General features: G+C 34.6%; 1 protein-coding gene across 3 annotated transcripts in view; it reads left to right on the forward strand.

Moving 5' to 3' along the window:
• The window catches only part of PTPN12 (protein tyrosine phosphatase non-receptor type 12), an 86280-nt gene that overhangs the window by 54619 nt on the left and 18451 nt on the right, over positions 1-13210 (forward strand). For all 3 annotated transcript variants that reach the window (XM_067746041.1, XM_067746040.1, XM_067746043.1), the window contains 4 exons: positions 759-825; positions 3522-3599; positions 3700-3798; positions 10340-10425. In XM_067746041.1, the coding sequence (XP_067602142.1) occupies positions 759-825; positions 3522-3599; positions 3700-3798; positions 10340-10425 (330 nt within the window). The remainder of the gene's footprint in view (positions 1-758; positions 826-3521; positions 3600-3699; positions 3799-10339; positions 10426-13210) is intronic.

Genomic DNA, 13210 nt, shown 5'->3' on the forward strand with positions numbered 1-13210 from the left:
GGAATTCTTAGATTACATGTTTAACAAACTGCTGATACTTCTAAAAGTTTCAAAATACACATTAAAGTGCTGCCCAACTTTTTTTCTGCCTAAAATTATTCTAGTGATGTCAGTAACATCTTTAATTACTCATGGTGATTCTCAATACTTAAGTGCATATGCCTCCCTCTAGCTGAAAATCAGTTGCTTTAAAGTATTTCTGTCATATTTTAAGATAACTAACCTGTGGTATTTTACTTTACATTCTCCAGGTTCTATTAGTTTTTCAGGAGATTAGAGAGCATTAGTGGCTTTTGTTTCTTTGGTGAAATCACTGCTGGTGTTCAAACCAGTTTCTAGGGCTTGTAGCATTCTTCGTCTTTCCTATACCTTTTGCAATTGAAATGATGTAGTTTTCTCCTCTACTCTAAAGCACCAGAGCCATCTAGAACATAGTATAAATTTATATCTGCAAGGTATTTTGTTAGCTAGACAAGGTTTTCTGAGGCAGACAGACTTTCAAAGTGAAGGCTTCTAGGTATTCTGTGAGTTACTTTTGGAAGTTCCTTAAATTAAATGAAAACAAGATATAAATCTTAATGTTAAGGATGTTTGCCATGCACACTCTTTAAGTTGTAGTTTGTTTACTAAATAAGTAGAATTTTGTCAGATTTCTTAAGTGATTTTTTGCTTCTGAATATTAACATGTCCACCCACATGTATTTAACGGTTCTTTTACCACAAAAATCAAATTGTTTTTTCAAATTTTATATCTATAGTGCAGGCTGTGGAAGAACAGGTGCCATTTGTGCCATAGATTATACGTGGAATTTACTGAAAGCTGGGGTAAGAATAATTTTTATGTATCATTATATCTAGTTGATCTGTTATGATTTTCAAACTTGATAATTAATTGCAGTAAATTATAGCATATGTTTTGTTATACATATGTTACTTTTTTAGAAGTAGCTTTGCTATGTAAGAGATAAAGGCAGTGAAAGGTATAAATGATGCATATTACCTTGAGGTAATACACTGGGCAGCAAGATAAACATATTGTCATCCATTTGTTCTGGATGAATTAATACCTACATTAGGCATGTAAACTCTGCATTGACTTTTCCAAATACAGCACTCTTGTTGCCTTTTATATGTATTCTATGTATAAGTATAATCAATTCAGTAAATATTTATGCCTAACTGGAAACATTATATAATATGGTGGTTAAGAATGCTAATAACTGCAGCCAAACGTCCCAGATTAAAACTCTGGCTCTCTCATTTACTAGCTGTGGGATCTTGGTCGATTTACTTAATCTCATTGTGCCACAATTTCTTTATCTGAAAATGGGAATCATAATGTTAATAACTCAAAGAATTAAATAAGTTCTTAAGAAAGTTTGTAAAGTTCCTCAGTACTATGTGTGACATGTAGCAAGTGCTAAATTTAGTGTTTGTTTCTCTTACTATCCCTGGTATTATTGTTGCTACCAGTACTATTTCCAAGAAATTGGGTTTAATACTATTGAGAATATAAAGACATAGCCCTCATTACAGATTTGAAAAGCACAAGTCTCCTCATTGTATGTAGATTTGGTTTATTTGCCGGTTCTATAGTATGTTTATTTTCTGTACATTAGGGAGAAGCTTTTATTCTTCATAGCTTTATAGTTTCTATGAATTTGTCAATCTATGTCATATAAAATAGGAATAATAAAATATTTAGTTTCTTTTTCCTTCTTTCTTCCTTCTATTCTTTTTTTCCCTGCCTTCGTTCCATTTTTCACTTTTGCTTAGGGAATATTTAATTGTTTTTAAAATTTATTTATTTATTTACTTTTGGCTGCATTGGGTTTTCATTCCTGCACGTGGGCTTTCTCTAGTTGCAGTGAGCGGGGGCTCCTCTGCGTTGCAGTGCGCGGGCTTCTCATTGCAGTGGCTTCTCTTGTTGTGGAGCACGGGCTCTAGGCACGCGGGCTTCAGTAGTTGTGGCTTGTGGGCTCTAGAGCACAGGCTCAGTAGTTGTGGCTTGCGGGCTCTAGAGTGCAGGCTCAGTAGTTGTGGTGCACGGGCTTAGTTGCTGTGTGGCACGTGGGATCTGCCCAGACCAGGGCTCAAACCTGTGTCCCCTGCATTGGCAGGTGGCCTCCCAACCACTGTGCCACCAGGGAAGCCCCGGAGTATTTAAATTTTAAACAGTTTTTCAAAAAGCCCTCTGTTAAATTTCATTTTTGTATTCCCCCTAAACAAATCATCTCCTAACACTTGTATGAAAATTTTTAAGTGAATAAAAATGCTAGATTTTAATACATTTTAACATAAAAGTCAAAGATTAAAATTGGGGGGGCTTCCCTGGTGGCGCAGTGGTTGAGAGTCCGCCTGCCGATGCAGGGGACATGGGTTCGTGCCGCGGTCCGGGAAGATCCCACGTGCCGCGAAGCGGCTGGGCCCGTGAGCCATGGCCACTGGGCCTGCGCGTCCGGAGCCTGTGCTCCGCAACGGGAGAGGCCACAACAGTGAGAGGCCCGCGTACCACAAAAAAAAAAAAAAATTGGGGGGGCAAGAGGCATTTGGTTGAATACTAGCAAACAAACATCTTGTCATTTCAAAAGTTGTGTATTTTGAACACAGTCCCCATTTGATTGAGTTTGACATAACATAAATATAATCTTAAGCCTTAGTTTAGGAAATGATATAAAAATCTTCTGGTGTATATAAAGACTCCCAAGCAGTGAATCTGGAAATCATGTTTAACTCTTCTGTCTTCTTTGTCACTCCAAAATATTCTTGTTGATCACCAAGTTCTAGTAATTCTGCCTCAGAAATGTGCCTTAAATCTACCTTTCTGTTTTTTTGGACTGCTTCAGTAAGCCTCCACCAGTTTCTCCGCTTTTCACTCTGTCATCTTCCCTGCTACAAAAGTTACCCGAATATCAGATCTGCCCTTGTCATGGTTGCCTATTGCAGTAGTTATAATTCCAGATGTACAAACAAATTGTCTAGGATGTTTCACAGTCTCCAGAGATGTGCCTCTCTTAGCTGGTCATTATGTAGCCAGCCCAGGAAACACTGGCCTCTAGAATGCGTTCAGACTCTATTATGTTTGCAGTCTGATGCCAAGTAGCCTTATTTTTTCTCCTCCTTTGAATTGCTCTCCTTCTTTCAGTCTTTTAGTCAGTTTTATCTACATCAAGCTTCTCAATTCCCCAAATAGATTATACATTTAATCCGCCATGCTTATGTATATTTCACTTTTCACTCACACACCAGTGTTAGTCACAGCATGTTTATTCGCACTGTACGGCAACCATACGTTGGCTGGACATTTATTTGTTCACGTATCTAGCTCACTAGCTTGAGTGCTGAGTGTCAAGATTCGTTCTTGACTAAGCACAGTCTCTGATGCATGATACATAGTGCTCAATAAATTTTCAGTTACCCAGCACGTATATAAGGTCTGTGTGAAAAGCTGAGTTGAAGACTATTTTACTGTTTTTTCTGAACAGTTGTCCACAGTTCATGTTTTAAATTCTTTGTTTTAGAAAATACCAGAGGAATTTAATGTTTTCAACTTAATACAAGAAATGAGAACACAGAGGCATTCTGCAGTACAAACTAAGGTATAGTTTTTTGTTTCACTTTATAAACTATATTTTTATAAATGCCTTCTTATTTTTTTTAATGTCTTTCCCCTTGTTTATCATTTCATCTCCCTAATAGGAGCAGTATGAGCTTGTTCATAGAGCTATCGCCCAACTGTTTGAAAAACAGCTACAACTATATGAAATTCATGGAGCCCAGAAAATTGCTGATGGAGTGGTAGGTATTCTTCACCTATTAATTTTAGAAAACTTTTAACCAAGATGTGATATTTAGCTTTTTAATTGCCATCTTGTGTTTTATCTGAGAATATCCGTTACAGTTATTATTTTTTTTTAACTTTGATTTTTTAACTCCTTTCCTTCTTCCTCTTTGAATCTCTATTGTGATGGATATATAATGACTCCACTACAAGTTAAATAATATTCTAAGTAAAATATAGTTATGAATGTAGATCTCAGTCAAAAGTTATATAATTCAATATTGTTTCAAGTGTAAATTACTTTTAACAAATTAACTGCATTTTTCTCTCTCCCCTTCCATCCAACCAAAGTAATTCTAAGTTGATTCTACATGAATTTTGTTTTGTTCTTGGTCATGATGATATAAAGCTTTGTCATTATTTTGTACGTGCTTTTTAATCATGTAGAAATATAGGACCATAATTAGGTCCCTTTGGGGCTTGTTTTAGTTCACTGTCATTTTAGCGTTAGAATTTATTGGATATTCAAACTTTTGACCTGACAAAAATACTCTTTTCTCACAGTGTTCTCATTTCTGCCTCTTTTTAAAGTATTTCTCTTATTTCCTCTATATATCGTCTTATCCTTGAAGGTATCAGGCTTTTTTTTGGATGAATTTCTTTACATCTTTATTATTGAATCTAAGATGACTATCGCATGATAAACCAATTTAGCCTCAATAACTGAAGTAAAATGAGGAAATTAGTAGCAAAATTTATAACCACTGTTTTCCTTTTTCCCCTTTGTATGGTTTTGGTAATTTCCAAGACTATTTGAAATTTCTTGGTGTTACAAATGAGAGATTTGTTAACCAAATGCTTACCTCAGTGTGTTAAAATAATCTAATATTAATCCATGGGTTTTTGGGACAGTGTATTTCCTTTATTAGACAGGTGATAGTTTCAGATTTTTAAGATTCATATGTGACCTCATTCTTATTTCCCTTGTTAACATAGAAATCATTTTACAACTATGCCTCATATTATGATCTCTCTTTTCCCTTTAGTTTAACTAAAGCCTGTTATAACCTGTGCTCAATGAAGCCAAATATTTTATAATATAGAATAGAATGCTTATATACTACTGTGTATAATTTTATCTAAATTGAGACTCCTTTAGTATTTCAAAAGCTAAATAGGCTACTTTTTCTTTAACCTTTAATTGAAAAATACTTCTGTTTTTTTCCATAAATGCAATATTAATTTCAAAGTTAAGGTTCTTATGCTTCAGAGTTATACCATTTCCTTATTTCTAGAAGTGAAAAAATTTTTTAATGTATAGAAAATTTTTTTTTTTTAATTAATTTTTATTGGAGTATAGTTGCTTTACAATGTTGTGTTTCTGCTGTACAGCAAAGTGAATCAGCTAGAAAAAATTTTAATTAATTTTTATGGAGATATAATTGACATGTAACATGTTACTTTCAGGTGTACAACATAGTGATTCAATATTTGCATATGTTGTGCAGTTATCACTACAGTAAGTCTAGTTAACATCCATCATCATACATAGTTACAGAATTTTTTTTTTCTGTGGGGAGAACTTTTAAGATTTACTCTCTTAGGAATCTTCAAATATAAAATACAGTATTATTAACTACAGTCACCAAACTGTACATTATAGCCTGTGACTTACTTATTTTATAACTGGAGGTTTGCAACTTTTGAGCCTGTTTCACCCACTTTGGGCCCCACCACCACCACCACCTCTGGCAAGCACCAGTCTGTTCTCTGTATCTATGAGTTCCGTTTTTTGTTTTTTGATTCCACATATGAGTTCATACAACATTTGTCTTTTCTCTGACTTAGTTCACTTGACGTAATGCCCTCAAGTTCCATTCATGTTGTTGTAAATGGCAAGGTTTTATTCTTTTTTATGGCTGAATAATATTCCTGTGTGTGTGTGTGTACACACTACATTTTCTTTTTTTTTTAATACCACATTTTCTTTATCTGTTCATCAGTGCACAGTTGGGTTGTAAATGATGCTGCAGTGAACATGGGGGTACATCTATCTTTAGTTAGCGTTTTTTATCTTCAGTTAGAGTTAGTGTTTTTGTTTTCTTCAGATAAATATGCATAAATGGAATTGCTGGATCATATGGTAGTTCTATTTTTAATTTTTTGAGGAACCTCCATGCTGTTTTGTATAGTGGCTGCACCAATTTGCATTTCCACCAACAATAGACAAAGGTTCCCTTTTCTTTACATCCTCTTCAACACTTTTTTCTTGTCTTTTTGATAATAGCCATTTTGACAGGTGTGAGGTCTCATTGTGGTTTTGATTTGCATTTCGCTGAAGGCTAGTAATGTTGCACACCTTTTCATGTTCCTGTTGGCCATCTGCATGTCTTTTTGGAAAAATGTCTATTCAAATGATCTTCTCACTTTTTAATCGACTTGTGTTTTTTTTTTTTGGCTACTGAATTATATGAGTTCCTTATATTTTTTTGGATATTAACCCCTTATCAGATACATGATATGCGAATATTTTTTCCCATTTAGTAGGTTGCCTTTTCATTTTCTTGAGGTTTCCTTTGCTATGCAGAAGCTTTTTAGTGTGATAATACCACTTGTTTAAATTTGCTTTTGTTGCCTTTGCTAGAAAAAAATTTTAAGGCAATGTTCAATGTTGTATTTTTAAAGGTTTTAACTATATTTCCAAAAAAGTGTGAAAAATATTGCATTACTCTCTCATCTTCATTTTTCTCATTACCTGATTTTTCTTTTTTTTAGGTTTTATTCATAAAATTAAACTTCCTTTTTACTAGCCTGAACTCCACACTACAGTTACATTTTTGTTATAGATTTTTTCTAATAGGTCAAAGGTTTACAAATCCCTAAGGAATACAAGAAAAATCATACATTATATGAGATTAGATGAAATAGCATCCAATAGCAGATAGTGGTTACTTCAATCCTACTTTCTTATCTCATTGCCTGGTTATATAGGAGCCACACACTACATGTTTGCATGCTAACTGAACTTAAAATATTAGGTTATGTCCTTGTGTTTTGTTAAAGCTGACATGATGACTGCTGAATTTGCCATTTGTACAAGATGTTTTTTCCTATTTTGCAAAAGGGAAAAACAATTTTCTATAGAATCCATTCTGAAAAACTATATTTTATGAGAATAAATATTTTGCCAAAGGTTGTGTACCATAATGTGTGGTACTATATATCTCAATGGATGAATGGATAAAAACGTGGAAGGACAAGTGGATAGGATAAAAGATAGCGTATCATTCTAGATAACTTTTTAATGTTTTCCTCTTAAGAAATCTTATTTTCTAGGTACTTTAAAATATAAATGACTGTTTTTATAACATGTTTATATATGGTTAGAAACCATAAATCCCAGTTAGAGAAAATGTAGGATCTAAAAATTTGGGGAAAATTATCTTAGAGCTGTGTGGTTGAGTAAAATGATTTGAAATATCTTACTTATCTTTCTGAACCTATGCTCTGAAAAACAATCATAAATCTCCATTTATTATTTCTCTGACAACTTAATTTAGAAGTAAAGTTAAGGAACTTTTAAAAAAGCTCTTAAAGCTCTATGTCTCAAAATTATTTTTGTAGAGATTTTAGTTTGAAATGCTAATCAGCAATATGACTCTATGATAAATGATATTTGTTAGAGGTGTTTACAACTAAAATCACTTCTCAGAGTAGAAGATGTAAAGAGAAAATTTATTTTGGAATCCAGTAGCATTTGACTTGGGATTTAGAAACACCTCAGTAAGCAAGCAGCTCTAAGGTATGCGCACATGCCTTTTTATCTTGTATATAAAAGATACTACCACCAGTTTACACCAGGATTTTCAGTTCTAGGGTGATTAACAGCAACAATAGTTTGTGTTATGGTCCTTCTGTTATGCTTGTGTTGTACATTTTAGATGTGATATTACTGAACTCTGAATTTTTTTCCAATGTAAAGTTTTTTTAAAGCACCTTGTTTTAGTATTTATTTTGTTCTGCAGCTGATAATATATCCTTATATATTTGATAATTAGGTTCTGATTTTTTTCTTTTGTGGCCCTTGATAAAGCTGTTATGTGGAAATATTAATACACAAAAAATATTAATACACTTTAGCAAAATGGGTAAAGGTGGTCAAAAGTTTAAAAAGAATAGCTTTAGCAAGCTCTGCTTTAAACAAGAGAATACACTAGAACCTAATCTCCAGTAGCTTCTTTAATTTCTAAAATTCCTTTCAACTTCAAAAGTTGGTGATTGTTTTAAGTGGTAATAGAAGCAGTCAAAGAGCTGTATACATTAGGACAAGTGTGGGGACAAAAGCTGTACATATAAGAGGATCAGAAAATATAAAAGTACAGCAAACATTATTGTAGGTAAAAACTAGGAATCCAAGAAGAACATTGTTTTATTCTCAAGCCCAGTGACTAGGAGGTTTTGTTCATGCTGTGTGGGGGCAGTGGCTCTCTGAGTTGTAGTTCTGCATTACCACATGGATTCCTTTAATCATATGAAATTCAACATGCTCAAATATCTTACCTCCCCCAGAAGTTCTTTTCCTGTTTTGTCCCTTTCTGTTAATAGCTTTCATTCACCCAGAATGAGGAATCATCATGACACCTTCTTTCCTTTGTCACATGCAGTCATTTGCTTACAAATACCCTTACTTTCTCTTCCTGTTCCATTCCTACCTGTTCCATACTTCCATTCTCTGTTCTTTTATTTGTCAGTGTCTTATCCACCCCTTAATGCCATTCGACATGCTACCTTAATGTTTTCAACTTCTTAATATTTTCCCAAGTATATTCTTAATATTCTCACCTATAACATCTCCTTTCTCTGATTTCATAGCTTCATTGTACTGATTTTACCATTTTATGGTTTTATTATTACCCTTTCACTTTTTTGTTTGATGACTGTACAGTTCTTGAAGTTAAGGGCTATGTCCTTTACATTTTTGTATCCTTTCCAGTGCTTACTGTTCATTGCCTTTCACATATAGATCCACAATGCCTTACCTGCTGTCCCAAAATCTAAAATGCACTGAAAACCTACAGTTGGTTTGTGTGTCTGTGTGTGTCTGTGCGTTTGGTATTTGGCAGCAAAACCTGACTTGACGTGACATGAGGCTGTTTATGTTGAAATTGTAAAAAATTGATGTGTTTTTGTGGGTTAGAAACAACAGTTCAGTCGAAGCAGTTTCATATGGTTCACTAATCTTTCTTTAACCTACTTAATAAGAATATTTATAGATTTTGGTACAAAAACATTAATGAGTGTTATTATGGGAATATGATTGTTTAATTAATAGAGATAAGCAAATGAATCACTAATATGTGAGAGGAATCTTTATGACGAGAGTAGTCTTTAAGTTCTGGTAATATCTGAGGATCTAAAAGTGTGATAACAAAGTCCTGATTTACTCGAGGCAAAACCAGTTTATACTTGTTGTCTAGGTGTAAAAGCCCTGATATGGACAATGAATTATGTGGTTATCCTATCTATAGCAGATATCCCTGCAACAGATGCCTCCGATTTGATAGGCAGCTGTAATTAAGGATGCAGGCTTTTAGTCTCATAATGTAACTCTTGTTTTGGTCAGAACAAGATGCATAGTAAGATGTGTAAGACACTTCTAATGCATCTGATATTAGGAAACAGGGTCCATTAAAAATTGCTGTGAACTTGAGGTCTCTGTTTTCTATTGTTGGGAGTACTTAGTAGAAAAGGACACTGGCAAGAAACAGTTATATAGACAAAGAAGATGCCATGATGGATATGGTAGAAGTGTCTTGTGACTTTAAAAAAAAAAAAAAGTCAACTACAGTTTCAGAGTTCCTTAATTGATTATCGTATATGCAAAGATGGCTTTTTTCGTAAAATTATCTGAGATGTAGGCAAGGGTGAAAACCATTCTTGTCTTCTGGCCCAGAATTGACATAGCCTAGCTATATAAAAATGAGGTACTTTCTGAGGCTGAAACTAATTCAAGACAATGTTTTATATAATAATTTCACATCTCCTCTATTCACAATCCTAAATACAACCTGAGGTTCTTATAGGTTGTATAAGAACTGTATTGACTCAGGATCATCCCTTTTAAAGTAGTAGGTAGCAACAGGAGTCCCAAAAAAGTCTGGGAAAGGTGAAGGATATAAGACTTACCTTGTTTTTTTTTCCCCCTATGTGCACATTACGAATCTAGTGGTAGTAATGCCTGAAAAAAAGATCATCTTGGATCTTTATTTTCTTGGGAAATCTGTTTCTTAACAGGAGCATTTGAAATATGTTGAAATGCTGCTCGACACGGTTGATTTTCTTGGTAACTGGATATGGACTGTTTTTTTGATATTAAGTTTTCTCATTGAATTTGTTCTTTCGGGCTTAAATGTAGAGGACATAACACCTATTTTATTATTTGGCAAAATTAGCATTGTTTTAAAAATTCACAAGCCCAATAACAATTTATTTGAAACATGAGGAAGGAAAATTATTTTTCCCCTAACTTTAATGAAGCATTTTTTTTTTTCTTGGCAGAATGAAATTAACACTGAAAATATGGTCAGCTCCATAGATCCTGACAAACAAGATTCTCCCCCTCCAAAACCACCAAGGACCCGCAGGTATTGTACGTCACATTTTCTTTGAAAGGATACTTATCTTTTACTCATTGTTACATAAAACCAAAAAATTCTGAATATTTCTTAGTTTTATTTTATAAGTTTTCTTATCATTCTTTTGTTTAGTATGTAGCATATGTATGGCAACTGACTTTTTTAATGGTGTACTGTAAAAAATTCTTTTCAATTTAGATAAAATTTCAGTAGTATACTATACCAGAACAGTGAGCATAACCATGAATTGACTATAGCTCATCTTTTGGTATGTGGTACAACTAAAATTTTAGCTATTCCTAAGATTTATTTCAGTTTTCTAATGACTGAACAGGTAATATGATTGTCAAAAATTGTATGCCTGTTAAAGAGGTTATGTGAAGATGTTTAATAATATCACTGGCAAAGCTGAGTTTATTTCTTTCTAGATTTTCTTACTTTCATACCAAGCTCTCATTTATAACAGTTAAAATCAATATATATTCCTATCCCCCTTTTTCCCTCTTTTCTTTCAGGGTAGCTAGGTCAGTTAGATGGTAGTATGGAAAGAATATAGATAGAGTCAGAATGATTTAGTTTCAAATCCTTTTCATCCACTTACTAGCTCTGAAGTCGTGAGTAAGCCACTTAATTTATTTGATCTTGGGTTTTTTGTTTGTTTGTTTAAGTATTGTCCTAAGAATTAAATGAAATAAAGTATGTGAAAATGCTACATGTAGGACCTGGCACATACTTGGTCTTCACTAAATGTTGGTTTTCCCATTACAATGTGGAGTTAAGATTGAGTTACTGGGGGCTTTCCTGGTGGCGCAGTGGTTGGGAGTCCGCCTGCCGATGCGGGGGACGCGGGTTTGTGCCCCGGTCCGGGGGGATCCCACATGCCGCGGAGCGGCTGGGCCCGTGGGCCATGGCCGCTGGGCCTGCGCGTCCGGAGCCTGTGCTCCGCAACGGGAGAGGCCACAGCAGTGAGAGGCCCACGTACCGCAAAAAAAAAAAAAAAAAGATTGAGTTACTGAATTATTTTTAAAAGGAGACACAGTGGAAGACAAGTAATAAAACTGTTAGAATGACTTATACTGTGTCTTGTCTCGAGCATAGATCTGCCCAAACTGATTCACCTTCCCTCAAAGTAGGACTTCCTTTGTATAGGATTCACCAATTTTTTCCCCTTAAAAGTTTGATAGAAGTTGAATAAAGTTGGGTGAGGTGACTATGGTTGTGTCTTGGCATTGAGTTGCTGTACCTTAATGAGATCCTTCTTTACAAAAGTAAAAGCTTACAACTAAGGCAAGATGTAGTAGCTATTATAGTCTCTGGAATGCCTTTGCATACTTCTCTAAGGGAGATCAGAAAGCCTATATAGGTGGGTTGAGGTCTAAGTGTTTAAATGCTCAGGATGTTAACTGTACACCAACACTTCTCAACAGTTCTTTCCTATTTGATTTCCATTTTGGTATTTACTGTGGAAGGTAGCCAGTTAAAACCTATAAACTGTTAGTTCTCTAATTTTTTTGTCTCCCGTATCAGTTCTGTAGAGTCCTAAAGAAACTAATGACCTTAAAGGAAATTAAGAAACATTTTTGCTACACTGATATCTTTTAATTTGGATTTTCAGAGTGAGCCAAGGTAGAGGCCCTCAGAGTGTACGCTAATATTTTTGATTTATATGGTCATCTACCTCCAACTACAAATCGTGGTAGCCTTTTCCTAATTTTGAAGGAAAAAAATGAGTGTAGAGTGTTCTGAATTTTAAACCTTTCTCATATACCTTTTTAAAAGCTTGGGTCGGGCTTCCCTGGTGGCGCAGTGGTTGAGAGTCCGCCTGCCGATGCAGGGGACATAGGTTCGTGCTCCGGTCCGGGAAAGATCCCACATGCCGCGGAGAGGCTGGGCCCGTGAGCCATCGCCACTGGGCCTGCGTGTCCGGAGCCTGTGCTCTGTAACGGGAGAGGCCACAACATTGAGAGGCCCGCGTACCGCAAAAAAAAAAAAAAAAGTTTGGCTCCTATTTTTCTTCAGTAAATGAAAAAATAATTCTAAAAAGTAGTAAATGAGTATTAACAGAAAAGTGTTCATTCAGCTTATGTCAGGGCTTTATTTCGGGATATGTGCTCAAGTTTTTATATGTGTGTGAGTTTGTATTACATGCTTAGTCCATCTTCTTTCTTATTCATGAAATAGAGGTAAGTGGCAGAATTTTATTGTGTTCCACAAAGAATACTTTGTTAACTGAAAATAAAATCCCAAGAGCATAAGATTGATAAAAACAGTATACTTTATTTTTTCAGTATGGCTTACAGTAAGCAAGTTAATCAGTTGTTTAGAGTACACTGGAGTTTTTGGAGACGGATCTGGAGAGGAAGGCTCATGTTTGTTGTGTTAGATGTAGTCAGTCATATGATTCTGGTTTATAAATACTTAAAGAAATCAAATTGTAGATTTTGAATAGCAGATTTCATTTTCTCTTTTCAATATATATGTTGTTAAACTAATAATATTCTTGATATTTTGTCACTAACACCAGCACTCTGGAAGTATACATTGTTAGTTATTTCTATAAACTGTCAACAGATTTACTACAAAGACACAAAAGTATGCCTTAGTAAATTTTTCTTAATTTATAAATATTTCAGAGACAAAAACAATATACTTGATGCTTCTAATGCCTCTCAATTCAAACAAACTTAAGTTGGAATAGGACTGGAGAAAGAAAGTGTTCTGTTTTAGACATTTTGATATCTAGGCTGGAGGTAAAAAATATACTGAGGACTCTGTATATAGCTGATGTAGAAGA

Source organism: Pseudorca crassidens, chromosome 8 (genome assembly GCF_039906515.1).
Source record: "Pseudorca crassidens isolate mPseCra1 chromosome 8, mPseCra1.hap1, whole genome shotgun sequence".
Classification (NCBI taxonomy): Eukaryota; Metazoa; Chordata; class Mammalia; order Artiodactyla; family Delphinidae; genus Pseudorca; species Pseudorca crassidens.